At 39.8% G+C, this 14814-nt stretch overlaps 1 protein-coding gene across 1 annotated transcript in view; it reads left to right on the top strand.

Moving 5' to 3' along the window:
• The window catches only part of epha4b (eph receptor A4b), a 132075-nt gene that overhangs the window by 20465 nt on the left and 96796 nt on the right, over window positions 1-14814 (top strand). Inside the window, exons 2-3 of the mRNA XM_054769438.1 lie at window positions 2550-2614; window positions 11450-11650. Of these exons, the coding sequence (XP_054625413.1) occupies window positions 2550-2614; window positions 11450-11650 (266 nt within the window). The remainder of the gene's footprint in view (window positions 1-2549; window positions 2615-11449; window positions 11651-14814) is intronic.

The following is a 14814-nucleotide window of genomic DNA, read 5'->3' on the forward strand; positions in this document are numbered from 1 at the left end:
ACGTCATTGTCTAATTTACATAATTTGCCATGATGCATGTGCATGTGTTTGTAATGGATGCTGTAGGGGAGAGGAATAAAGTTGTGGGAGAGACAAAAATGAAATAGAAACTAACTTCTTTCGGTTGCTTCCTTTTGTTTTTTTTGTGTCACGAACAAGACGGAGCTGCCTGTGAGTGCTTTGAGATGGGGGAGCAGCACCTGCTGGTCATTGAGAAGAGCGATGCATGCTTTCATGTCAGAGTCGACAAGAAGACCAGAAAAAGTTGCTAGATTTGTGACTTTTTTGAACACGAGCATCTGGAGGTTTTTGAATACTCGCTAAATATAATGAGTCACTAAGTTGGCAACACTGACCCCTCCTGCTACAGTGTGTCATTCTTTGGCAGAGCAGGTGCGCATGAGGTGTGTTAAGCGTTACAATGCATACAATGCATACCGCCACCTACTGAACAGAGTTGTAACAACAATCTCCATTCATAGAAAGTCCCATTATAATGTGTTTATGTGAGAGGTACAGGTAGTGCCATATCAGTTTGTGGTGGTCCAATTTTTCTGTGACGGGGCACCACAAATTAATTAATGTATGGGGCTGTCACCTCTTTTTTGCACACATTTTGGTCTCTCTCACTCTCTTTCTCTGTCTGTATATTAGGAAAGCAAATCTGTTTGTAGTAGACGATTCAGTACGCGTCTATGATATATTTGAAAAACAGAATCATTCGATGTGATCAATACAGTTGACAAACTAGGGCTGCAACTAACTATTATTTTAATAATCGATGACTCGATCAATTCTTTTTTTGATTAATCAATGAATCTGATAAAAAAACATATTTTTTACGTCCGCCTCTTTATTCAAGAATAGAAGATTTGAAAAGACAGAGCAAATAAGTGCACAAACACCAGGTTGCCGCTTGAACATTCTGTTAAAACAATGTTAAATAATAAAAAAATCAAAATATTTGTTGATAGCTTCAGTAAAACAATAAATGTACACAAAAATACAATCATTATCATTTTCTTCGTCATCTGAAGCTTGTTTCAATTAACGGGGTTATCGATTAGGCCATATTTTGCAGACTTGCTGGAAACGTGAATCTCTCTTGGAGGTAAGTAAAGTATCTATCGATCTATCTCTGTCTAGATGGACCAAATTAGTATGAAGCAAACACCTACAGTTAGTGGTTGGGTCTGCAACATATCAGAAAAGAGGCAAAAATGCCCATCACTGTTTCCCAAAGTTAAAGCTGATATGTGTTGTTCTTGTTTTGGGTAAAACACAAAGATAATAGGTCTGCTGTCATGGATGACTAAGGAAATTAAACAACATTTACATTTGAGAGGCTGAAATCAGAAGTTATTTACATATTTGAATCAAAAAATGATTAACCAATTACCAAAATAGTTGTGGAGTAATTGGATAATTGATTAACCATGAATTAATTGATTAATTGTTGCAGCTCTAGTGGTTCAATGGTTACCTTTGTTGATGTAGACATTAATCTTACATTATAAAACAAAGATGCCAATTAAGTGGCATTCTTACAGTATTTTCAAATGTGTCAAAAAAAGAGTACGTCATATCCCCAAGCATGCTGGCAGTGCTCCCCAACTATCGGGCCGCGGGAAACAAACAAACACATAAAACATAAAATAATATGTGCTCAGAAATGCATACTCTTATTTTTTTTTTACCTTAAAGTGCTTATTATTTGCTTTGTTTGCTGTCTTTTTTTCCTCTTACCCTGATTACATTTTTTTCATTGTACTGTGTCCTTGTGTGCTTTGAAAGGCACCACTAAAGAAAATGCATTACTACTATTATGATTATGAACAGGTAAACTAGGCCAGTGCAGTTTTTTGGGGATTCTGTGCATGTAGTTTGCATTTCAGTGCTTTTGTATTTAACAGTAGGAAATAATTCAGGGCAGACAAGACATATTTTGCAGAAGGATTTGCATATTGGCTGGGATTTAGGTAAACATGTTCTGAGAACTGGAAGAGCTTGGAAATCCTGACCTAAAGCCCATCAAACATTTTTGGTATGCACTAGAGAGATGGGGAGCCAGCAGTCCCTCTTTCAGGTCCAACACCAGTGACCTGATGTTCTTCCGCATGAATGGACAAAAAAATCCCACAGACACACCCCAACATGTTGCTGCGATGTAGTGCACAATATGAAACATTGCAACAAGTTGACAACTTAGTGCAGCCATGTTGCACAAGTGGTGGTTAATGCTGGAAAGAGCATCGCTTCAGTGTAACTCTTGGCATCCTGATCTGCTTTCAATCTGGCTGAGTGACTTTTGGTCCCCTTGAACTACCAGCAGCTGCAAACCTCACCACAATGAACGCAACATTGACATTCCACAAAGGTTCCACCTCAACTGTTTCCCAACACAACAAAGGCCTCCCTGAGACAAGAAAACTCAGCCATGAAACATTGATCTAGTTCATTCAAGGCAGCGTTACCCCCGAGTGTGTATATACAAACACCTTTCAAGAATGGATTGACGTGTTTGTTCTCTCTCCTCTGTACTCTTGCAGTCACATTGCTGGACTCCATGGTAGCCTTGGCCGACCTGGGCTGGGAGGCTTATCCTAACGAAGGGGTGAGTATGCGCTGCACACACTCACACAAAACAAACATCACCCTGTCTACATGCTTGTACCACACGTATAAGGATTGTCATGTTTTATTTTAAGGGAAGGAAGGTCACCATAGCACAGCAGCAGCCACATTGCCGTGTGCTCTTGTAGAGAGCACACGGCAATGTGGCTGCTGCTGCTGAGTTCTTGAGCTCTCCTTGCTAAATCAGAAGTTTTCAAGGGGAATTTACAAATTATTTCCGCTGCGCAGAAAACTGTGCTCTGCGGCACTGGAGCCTCCTTTTATTACGCTCTGCAATTTATTTGGGGACAAGAGTAAAGGGACGAGTTGGTAGGGTAAATATTCTTATGTAAGAGAAAATGTAGACGTTTGTACTGTTTGCATGCATATATATATATATATATATATATATATATACGTATATGTGCATGAAAGGGTTGCATAACACTTGGTTTGCAGGTAAAGGCACAAGGCAAGTGTGGAGCGCAGTCGCCTCGCATCAGTGAGAAGTGAGACGAAGTCTTGGGTGGAAGAACGACAACGTGGATTCAATATAAAAATAAGAGAGAGTTTGTACGTCACGCCAGCAGAGGATCATTTGAATGGCACTGATTAAATTCTACTCGATTCCAACTTCCGCGCCGCTATTCAGCACGAGAGACTTGAATTGCAGGATGCCACACACGGTTTCATGGTTGCGAGCAGCAAAGAGGCAGCTGAAGTGAGCGGAGCTTAGAGGGCTTGTTTTCTCAAGAAATGGAGGGTATCAGGTTCATGCACTGGAACTGCATTGATTGTGTGGCCATATTGTTTATGTTTGTATATGTTTTCTCTCAGTGACGTTCTCATAGAGGAGCATAATGTGTTTCATCTGTGACTGAATATGAAGAAGAAAGAGTGCACAGGTTACTTATTTAGACTTTTTAGAATCAGCCTACATGGGTTTCCTGAAAGGCCCGTTTGTTCTTATTTACAACAGGAGTGTAAACAATATTTTTCTATTCGCTATTTTTCAAGTAAGGATTAGGCATCTCCCCCTGAGAGTGTATACAGAGAGGAAATGGATAAAGCGTTGTTTTCATAAGAGACGTCCGTTTGCTCTTACATAAACGTTTGTCGTATTTGTCACATCTTGATCAAAATCTGGCTTCTATGACTTCTAAAAAACAAACTCAGTAGGCGTTTTGCTTTTTTTTTGCCTTTTGTGGCTTTGAAGTTACATAATGTTAGCTGATTCACATTCATAGTTAGACTCCAGCGGTGTTCCAATATTTTTGGGCTGTAATGTCCCAATAATTTTGTCTAGCATCATGTACGGCTGGGCGATATGGACCAAAACTCATATCCCGATATATTTAGGTTGAATGTTGATATACGATATATATCCCCATATTTTTTTAAGTGAGTTTAGACAAAATCAAAAACATATATACGTGTCAAGTTTTTTTATTAAAATAAATAACTAACATGAGGATGTTTTTTGACATTTTAAAGCTTCATGCAAGATGCACATAAAAAAAAATCAATGTGATAGGACACCTTTTTATCGTAGCACACCACTTTGCTTTTCCTTTCATTCGGAACGCAACAGGAGCGCGGCAGACAGATTTCTCCGGGTACTCCGGTTTCCTCCCACATTCCAAAAATATGCATGTTAGGTTAATTGGAGACTGTAAATTGTACATAGGTATGAATGTGAGTGTGAATGGCTTGGCTGGCAAACAGTCCAGGGTGGACCCTGCCTCTCACCCAAAGTCAGCTGGTATAGGCTCCAGCATCCTCCCGTGACCCTAATGGGGACAAGCGGCGTAGAAAACATATACTGCAAACACATACTATACTACAAACATTTTGGATAGCTCAGTGGTTAACAGTTAAAGGCATTGTTGACTGGTTGGAGCTGCGAGTCAATATCAATCATCGCGGCTTGTTTGTGGAGATGGCTCGTGGTTGTCACAATATCAGAAGACTGGAGTGGAGAGTGTTGGAGAAGCGGGTGACTGAGGGAGGTTGCAAGAAGGTCTTGTGTTCCATATAATGGGAATTATCTAGTTGACCTTTGACCTTTAAAGCCTTGAGATTGGTCTCAGCGAGAGGCAATTCCCACCAATCTGCGACCACTGTCTACCTGAATTAGTACAAAACCACACTTGACCCCTTCAGGTCAAGCTTAATCCGAACTGTGCAGGGCCGGATGTGGCCGAGACGGAGTGGAGCGACCCATTTCTGTCACCGGATGGGGGTGCGTGTCGTGAGGGACACAAAACAGATATGTCATAATGATGTTTGAAAATGAGAGCCCCCCCCCGCCATAACATCTCCTGTGCCAGAGGCTCTTCACCCCTTTCTAATTTGGTATCCCTAAACTAAGCCAGAGCTCTTTCCCAACTTTGGGAGCCAATTATGTGCTGGTAGGTGTACACATCAGATGATTGCAGCAGCAACAGCAGGGATATTATGTTAAGACCAATGAATGGTTGAACTTCGACCCTGATCTGACATCTCTGCTTCACTTCAAAGCAATCAAGGCAGCTCCATGCTGATTGGCTGCACTGATTGAGGGCTCAGGCAGAGAGCTTTAAAAAAAAAAAAAAGTCAATTAGTGCTCAGGCTGAACCACATTTCAACTTGTGTGTGTGCAAATACACTGACTACTAGACATTTGATGAGACTTCTTAAACTCTCAAACTACCCAAATATTTTCCTACTGGTGCTTGTGCAAGTTTTTCTCTCTCTCACATGGCAAGTGTATCATTAGCCACACGGAGAGACGACTACAGGTTGTTTCATGCCCATAAACACACCTGTGCTGCACAGCAGGCAAAAATGATGATGAACAGACGCGCTGACTGGGGAAATAAGTTACTCGCTTGGAAGTGGCAGTAATCCAGCCACTCCAAACTATGCCTACAAAGAAATAAACACAGACATTATAAAGCCCTCTTTATCCCTCAATGACTATTCCCATAAATGCTTTAATCACTACTCCCGGAGGAGTGTTGTGTGCATGTGTGTGTGTCCGTCCTGTGATGTCCGACTGGTCTCAGCGTTGCACAGATGGCTCTATTTAGCTGCCAGGCGCGCCTCTAATTTACCAACATTTATTCACCCTTCTCTTTTGTACTCCCCCCCACAAGTCTCAAGATTTTTTTTTTCTTCTAATTGAATCGAGTGCTGTTGATCAGGCGTACTCTCAGACATTCCGTATCCGCATTGTCTTGCAGGAATCCAATGATGAAAAAACTTTCACTGGCTCATAGGAAACTGCAGAATCTTTTTCCCCTCACACACATTTGGCCCTGTTAAAGTTGGTAGAGAATCAAAAGAGGCCTGGTTGTGCGCCAATTCATACACACTACACATCTCAGTGGAGATTAAAAGCAGCTGAGTGTGAGGAAGTCTGCGTGAGAATGCGTGTTTTTATCTGTTTTAGTGCTCAAGACTTAGGTGAATGGCGTCAAGGTTTTTATTGCCTCGTTGTCGGGACGTCACATCACATTAACTTCCAGAACCTGAGAGTTCCTTTTAGTCTCTTTACATCTTGTAACTGGACAGACCTTTCCTGTACTCCCCCACTTTGGCCCTCGTTTAGGAACAATTAGTGATGACATGTGGTCCCTCTTGGACAATTTAGTAGGATTTTTGAAACATTTTATTTGTGGAAAATAGGCACATTTAAAGAAGTGCTTGAAAAGGCTTTGTGTTCATTCTTTATAAGTTTAATAGGATTTCATACAAAAAGTTATTTTGAGTGATTGCACAATTACTGTCATCCCTCGCCACACCTTAGTTTGACTTTCACGGCTTCGCTCTGTCACGGTTTTTCAAACATACTGTATATTGCTTAATAATATACATGTAATTAATTTAAAATATGCATATAAAAAAATGTAGCCCTTTTTTTTATCTAAATTAAGCATTTTCAAGCATAAAACGGCAAAATTAACTAAAATACAAATATAAGCCATTAATTTTTGTAATTAATTGTGAATGTAGAATAATAGGCTTTTATTGCAGGTTTAAATTATCTCAAAACAGGCACAATAATAATACCAATTATAATTACTACTCATCATTAGTATCGTTACTACTATGACTACAAATAATAATAATAACATGGGCTACTGTTGGTACCGTAACCCACAATAAGCTAAAACTCAAATCGTCACTTCCTGTCCTCAACACGGAACACATTTACTGTGACAAACACAAGCACAACATTTATTTATTACTTAAATGGCTTATTTTCTTTGATTATATCTACTAGACTGGGTAATATGAATGTAAAGGTGATTATGTGGATGTTATTTCATGTCTAGAGGGCTCTAATAATGTTAAAAAAAAACTTATTTAGAAGGTCGTGAACTGTTTTTCTGCCATAACTACAAAAACATTCAATTTATGACAATGGAACCGTAGTTCACTTAACCAATTAACCTTGATAAACGAGGGATTACTGTCCTAGAAAAGGGGCATGTTTTTAAGGAGCCATGAAAAGACTTCCATTGTGTATTCATCCTGTTCACAGAAGAATTGAGTAAGACTGCAATACTAAAGTTGATTAGTAAATACTGTAAGTATGTACTGACCTATTTTGGGGGTTGCATGAGAGGGTCTGTTCCCATGACAAATTACTAGGATTTCGTACAAAAACTTGGACGTTCATCAGCAAAAGCACAGCAACATGCACATTTTTTGAAGTTCCTGAAAAGGCTTCATTTTATTGTGTTGAGCATTCATCATGTGTTCATTCTCACAAGAATTGAATAAGAAAAGAAGACAGGGATATTTTTATATGTATGAGGTGTGTCAGAAAAGCTCCAGGACTGGTGTCAAAAGATATATTTTAAATCCAAACTACAAACTACACCTTTTCCCTTAGTAATCCCCCTCATGTTTAACGCACTTTTCCAACTTTCTCTACCACGCCTTCACATGCTCCTGGAAGGATTCTTCCGAGATCCACCGCAGCTCCGTCGTTACGGCCATCTTGATGTCGTCCCCGCCTTCCAAATGAGTCTTTTTGGCGACACCCTTGAGATTGGGAAAGTAGGATAAAAAAATCACACCGAGCCAGGTTGCCAGCACAGCAATGTTCAGGAACTGTCGGTTGTTCAAGTCATCATGAGTTCGAGTTGCTTTTGCACACTGAAAGAAGCAAACGCAATTGGATCTCTTTGCAGACGTGTTGGTTGATCGTCTGGCCCAGTGGCAAGAACTCGCAGTGGACGATGCCCCTCACATCGAAAAATGCGATCAACATCAACAATCTTGGAACTTTTCTGACACACTTTGTATTCATACATGTTTTTCAGCCTGTTGTCTTTGGGAATTTAGTCAGATTGAATACAAAAAATAATTTGTAAATAAGTACATGATGAAAGCTTCCTTTTAGTGTGTATTTTGGATGTGTTCATTCTTGTAAATTTAGTAGGATTTCATACAAATAACATAACATAAATAATCCATATATTAGACTTTGTACACGATTTAATACAAAATGTTGATATTCCATCCATCCATTTTCTATACCGCTTCATCCTCATTAGGGTCGCGGGGGCATGCTGGAGCCTATCCCAGCTGACTTCGGGCGACAGGAGGGATACACCCTGGACTGGTCGCCAGCCAATCGCAGGGCAAACAACCATTCACACTCACATTCATACCTACGGACAATTTAGAGTCGCCAACTATAAGATTTATTTTTTTCTTCATCCATGTTTTTTCTGTTCTCGTGAGGATTTTGTAGAATTTCAAACAAAAATAAACTTTGAAATAATAAAAAGAGTCTTCTTTGTAAATGCCAGTCGTCGGCAACCCGCGGCTCTGGAGACGCATGTGGCTCTTCAGCCCCCTTGTTGCGGCTCCCACGCTGAGCTCTGCGATTTAAAAAAATCTCACCGCAAGTCGGTAAATGCATCTCCACTGCGTTTTGACTGCTGATTGGATGAGCAAGGGAAGGGGGAGGAGGGCCAGTGTGATAATCACATCTGAAAAAGACATCTTGGGGGTGTGCTACCCTCGTGGTAGCCCACTTTTGTGGTGGAATACAGTATTAGTAAAAAAGTATGCCTATTTAAGCAAATTATAGGTAGTTTTTGACTAAATTAAGCATTTTTAAGCATAAAATGGCAAAATGAACTAAAATACAAATATTAGGCATTAAGAAGCCTTGCTACATTGCGGTTCGAACATGGCTTCCTCACTCTGTCTCTTAATTAATAAATGGTAGCTGTTTCATAGTTGACTATGGCCCATTATTAGGCAAAAAATGTTGAAAGATAAGTATTATGTAGTATTCTGGTCACTAGGTGTCAGTAATGACACAGAACATTGCTGAGACATGACGTTATTTATTTAACAATCTACAACATTACCTTGACATGTCAGCCATGGCTTGTCTGATGCGATAGAGTGAAAAAAAGTTCCATGTGGAAGTGGTAACGTTTTGGCTTCTTACTTTGTCCTTCTCTCCCACTCCGTTTGAAACCCAGTCTTACGTTTAGAATAAATACAATTTAATTGTGTTGCAATAATAAAATGTATTACAACACACACGAGCAAAAGTTTTATTTATGTCTCAAATGGCTTTTTTACTCTAATTATGTCTACTATATTGGATAATGTGAGTGTAAAGATGACTATAGGGGTGCAATTCATTGTCTGGAGGGTTTTACGTTAAAAACCGTATTTAGAAGGTTGTCAACGGGTTTTCTATGCTCTTAAGTACGAATATATTCCATTTATGAATATGGACTCCTACTTCAACGAAATTCACTTCTGGAACCAATTAAACACAATAAACGAGGGATTACTGTACATGTTTGTGGACCAACTGTTCACAAATATTTAGTTGGATTAAAAATAAAAAAAACAATAACAGGTAAATTGGGGAATGATTGTCAAGGCTTTGTTTGTTTGTGTCCAGTTTGCATTAAGTCTCTTTATACAACAGGATTTCAAACAAAAGGTGATTACATAAACAACTATGTAATTAGTAGAAAACTGGGATATTTGGGGGGCGGACGTGCTTGAAAAGGCTTCATTCATTCCTGTGGGTGAATTCAGAAAGCGTTAAATTATGTTTGGTTTCTCACACGATTTTAGTTTCTCACACGAGTTCATTCTAAAAGTAGTGTGTAGTGTATAGTATGTCCTTGGAAAATACTCATCCAACAGTATTGATTGAATCTGTAATAATATAATGGGGTGTAGTTTTTTTAATGTTTGTGGTGAATGTGTGTTCTAACATATTTGTGGACCTAACCCCAGCTGTTTTTGGCAATAAATAACACATTTTCATGTCTTGTATTGCTGGACAAAAAAAACACTTACAAAGGTATTAAAGCATCTTTTTTTTCCCCTCTTTTATCACCGTTAATTGGTTCCAGATCCGACCGTAGAAAGTGAAACTCCGCCTGTTTTTAACATTATTAGAGCCATCTAGACATGAAATATCACCCCATAGTCACCGTTACACTTGTAATACCCAATATAATAGACAAAATAAGAGTCAATAAGCCAGTATTTTTATTGGGGATTATTGTGCTTGTTATGAGATAATTCAAACCTGCAATAAAAGCCTGTTGTTCCAGAAATTACGTCTGATCCTTGTGTTTCTCGATGAACATTACAGTAACATTACTGACACCTAGTGACAAGTGTAGAATGCTACATTTCTTCAACGTCTTTGAAGGTGTCTTTTGAATGCCTCATATTTGTATTTTAGTTCATTTAACCAGTTTTATGCTTGAAAATGCCTAATATGCTTAAATATGCATATTTTTGACTAATAATAGGCCACATTCAACCACGAAACAGCTTGATTTATATGATGGAGCAGTGCATGTTCATATGGCGGTAAGGCGATATGTCCTCATCACTGTGGAGCTGTGGAGCCTCAAGCTCTGCATGATGACAGGAGCGCAGACCAAATACGGTGGTCCCCTCACACCCCTCGCCACAAAGTAGATTTCAGCCACTTGGTGTATGTGGTTGTGTGTCTTGGAGTGTGTGTGTGTCCAGTTGCTTTCCCCTTCAGTGGATCAGATATCTTTAAACACTGAGACCGCACTGGTTTATTTTTCTTGTCTTTGAGGAATAGAAATGTTCTTTCTGTGTATGCCGACTGTATGTGTGTCTCTCCATGCCAGTGTGTGTGTGTGTGTGTGTGTGTAGATAGAAATGTTTTCCTGCTCATGCGAGAAGTGGTCTCAATTACTGCCTTAGTCACAAGTGGAAACAGATGGCAGCAAATGACGGGAGACAAAGTTGCTCTGTCTTACCTACATACACATATTCGCACAATCCTTCCTCCTTAAGCACCTTCACTGCATTTGTGGTGTGCGCACGTGCAACAGATACACACAGACACACATGCACACACACAAAGACAGTCCTCTAGTCATCTTGACACAGCTCATCACTCATACTCTGACAGACATAAAAACAGAACTTGTAGGTTGTGCTACACTGCACTTCATTGACCGTGGGCCCAGCTTCCCAAAAAGTAACCTTTTGGACTGAGATCTCTTTTGTTCATACACTGGAGCTGTGAAATAAGAGCAGCTGTGTCAAGCCAACCTGTGCTGCTTCTTTTCAAAATATGAGCTTATTTTCCATTCACTTTCCTTCCACTTACCTCAAGTATTTCCTCTTTCATTTCACTCCCAGCTGCTTTCATCTGCTCTTACCTTCTTCAATGTCCTCACGGCAGCTGTTCACACTTTCCCTTGCTTGTACAGAATGAAATGACATCACAACATCAAGTGGCGTCCAAGCACAACGGTGATGTAAACATGTTCTAATTCTAACACACAATCTCTCTTACCCACAGTGGGAGGAGATCAGCGTGATGGATGAGCGGAACACCCCGATGAGGACTTACCAGGTGTGTAACGTCATGGAGGCCAACCAGAACAACTGGCTGCGGACACGCCACATCAGCCGGGAAGGAGCGCAACGCGTCTACATCGAGATCAAATTTACCCTGCGGGACTGTAACAGCCTGCCTGGGGTCCCTGGTACCTGCAAAGAGGTTTGTCTTACTTCACAGTTGACACTAATGGAATGGATACATGGACAGTGAACACAACACCTGCACATCTCATAATATATAGTATTTTTACTTTTTGCATGTCAGTACTACAAGTATATACTAAAGTCAACTGACATTGCTATGAATCATACAGTATTGTTACTGTACTGTATCAATACACCATACCAATATCAAATATCTATATAATTATCTTTTAATAAACTATTTATAAACACAAATTCGCACATTTGCAATTCAGCATTCATGGCCCCACAAATTTGCAGATCTCTGGTCCAAAAAATATATTTTTTTACGTTTTTACTCCCAAAATAGGCATTTTTGTTCCACTAAAAAATCAGTAATAATTTATAAGTACCTGATAATACAGGTAAAATGTACAGCATACATGTACCACCGTTAAAAAAGCTGTTAAAAAATGTTTATGTTTTTATGCTTCACTGATAACAAACGTAACCACGGCTGTCGCGGTAGCCTGTGACTCCTATTGATCTGTTCTGTTCCTATACATTTTGTAATTTAATCTTAACCCTGGATTATGCATCTAGGTTTTAGCTTGTTAGCTTCCGTTACTAGCAAACAATGGCAAATGAAGAGAGAGGGTCCTAAAGCTGAATGTAATTTAATAATTTATGTCACTTTTATTGCACTTTTATTATTAACCCAAAATTGGAGGAGAATATCAACGTCAAGGTAGCAGGAATGTTTATCGGGAGAGGAGCAACCGTGTGTCAGAAAATAGACATTTTGATGGGCATATCAATTACTCACAGATTTTTGCCATTCGCTGGTGGCCAAGGAACGTAACCTCCGTGAAAAGCAGAGATCTACTGTACCGACATTGTGATGAATCTTATCATACAATGTAAATATATCAGTAACAACAGTTTAAGAACAATACTCTGAACTGCTTTTATCCTGAAAAACAAACAAATAAAAAAACTCTAATTGGACATTTGAATGTTTATCGGACTGGCTACTTATATTTATTTTATTTCTTTTTGTATGCATAATGTGCAAGAGGACAATTGGTTTTCAGTTGCACACATATTGTGATGACTCTAAGATGGTTGTCTTTGCTATAATTGTGATACGGGCACAAAATATTGTGATTAGTACCAATGTTGCTTTTGGCAGTCATTTTATTTTTATTCTTAGTCTTTTGGATGAAAATGCTTCTTGTTTTAGTCACAGTTTAGTCAGTTCTATATGTGATAGTTGCAGACTCTGCATCGGTCCGTTGTGGTGAAGTGAGACCTGAGCCAAAAGGCAAAAACTCTCAATTTACCGACCGATCTACGTTCCTACCCTCACCTATGGTCATGAGCTTTGGGTAGTGACCGAAAGGACAAGGTCGCGGATAGAAGCGGCCGAAATGAGTTTTCTCCCTAGGGTGGCTGGGCTGTCATTCGGGTGAAACTCAGAGTAGAACCGCTGATACTCCGCATTGAGAGGAGCCAGATGAGGTAGCTCTGGCATCTGGTCAGGATGCATCCCGGACACCTCTCTGGGGAGTTGGTCAAGGGCACGTCTGACCGGTAGGAGGCCTCGGGGAACACCCAGGACACGTTGGCGAGACTATGTCTCTCAACTGGCCTGGGAATGGCTCTGCATCCGTCTGGAGGAGCTGGACGAAGTGGCCAGGGAGAGGGAAGTCTGGGCTTCCCTGCTTAGTCTGTTGCCCCCGCAACCGGACCTCAGATAAGCGGTAGAAGATGGGTGGGTGGATGGATATATATGATAGTTTTAGTCCAGTTTTAGTCGACAAAAAGAAAAACATTTTTTAGTCTAGTTTTAGTCAGTTCAGTTTTAGTAAAACAAAACAAAACAAAACAAAAACTATGTTTACGTATTGGAAATTGGATGACGAAAAACACAAAGAGGGGATACAACTACTCTATCTCTGTATACAAAGTACACCTCCTGTAAAGGTCTACAGGTGGATACAAAATCAAATGTACCATAATTTCCGGTATATAAAAAGTACCGGTGTTTAAGCCGCACCCACTAAATTTAGAAAGAAAAAGGCTGCACCGGACTATAAGACGCATATGTCCACGTCATAAAATGGCATTATTGTGGAATGAACAAGTCTGTGAGGGCCAGGTAGCGCCTTATTTCACAGGAGCCAATCACAAGCTACGGTATGTAAAAGCTCACGTCGAGCTTATCAACTCATTACTCATTAGGAGGTCTTTACTCAATATAACAGTCTGACTTACAGTGTCATCTTACAAAGAACGCTAAAATCATCACACAGCAACTTAACACTCAAAAGGTGGGTAAGAAATATACAAGGCAAGTACCAGTACGAATTTAAAATAAAAATCAACAGCTATTTTAACTTCATCCCATAATACATTTTGTGACAGCAAAGCATTTAATTTGTTATTGCTGACGGCACTGCAATGATGTCAGCCTTCATCTGGGCTCCTTTGGCTCCCTGTGGTGGACAGAGGCAGCATTGCAGCGACCCGGCAGTAATAACCAGGTGTACCTAATGTTGTAGCTTGGGAGTGTATTTTAAGTCAGAGCACGGACGCCTGCGTGTTCTACAACAAAAGCTCTTCCACCGCACATGTGTGACTTAAAAGTTAACAAGTCATCGAGTTATTATGGCAGCAACTGCACGCTGCTGCTGTTGGAAGTCTTTTTGAAGTAGGAGCCCCTCATTTTTTGCGAGGGGGTAGATCAATATCACAGCAGTTCATTTGATTTGAAACAAAGTCGAAATAGGATTGTCTCTCTTTGAGTCTGGATCTTTTCTGGCACGATACAATGCGGGCTGTATCATTGTTGATGATATCTGCCAAACTGTAAGGTTATCAGTGTAGATCTTTAATTATCATGCAAATGTTAGAAGCAAACATTTTGACATTCATGTACCTGGTTAAACAAATGTAGCCTGCACATTCACAGCTTTTAATGAGCTTAGCGATTCAGCCAAATCAACACATTAGATGATAATTGAAGGTGTTTGACCTTTGCCTAATATTTGTTCTTATTAGACACTTTTTTTTTTTTAGCTCAAACTGCCTCTACATAGATCTGTGTCATTCAACTGGCAGCCCATGAAAGACACTCGGCAGCCCGTAATTTCAGTCCAAAACATTTTTGCAGTAGATTTCTAAATAACAGCACAGTGG

This window comes from Dunckerocampus dactyliophorus, chromosome 2 (genome assembly GCF_027744805.1).
Source record: "Dunckerocampus dactyliophorus isolate RoL2022-P2 chromosome 2, RoL_Ddac_1.1, whole genome shotgun sequence".
NCBI classification, from domain to species: Eukaryota; Metazoa; Chordata; class Actinopteri; order Syngnathiformes; family Syngnathidae; genus Dunckerocampus; species Dunckerocampus dactyliophorus.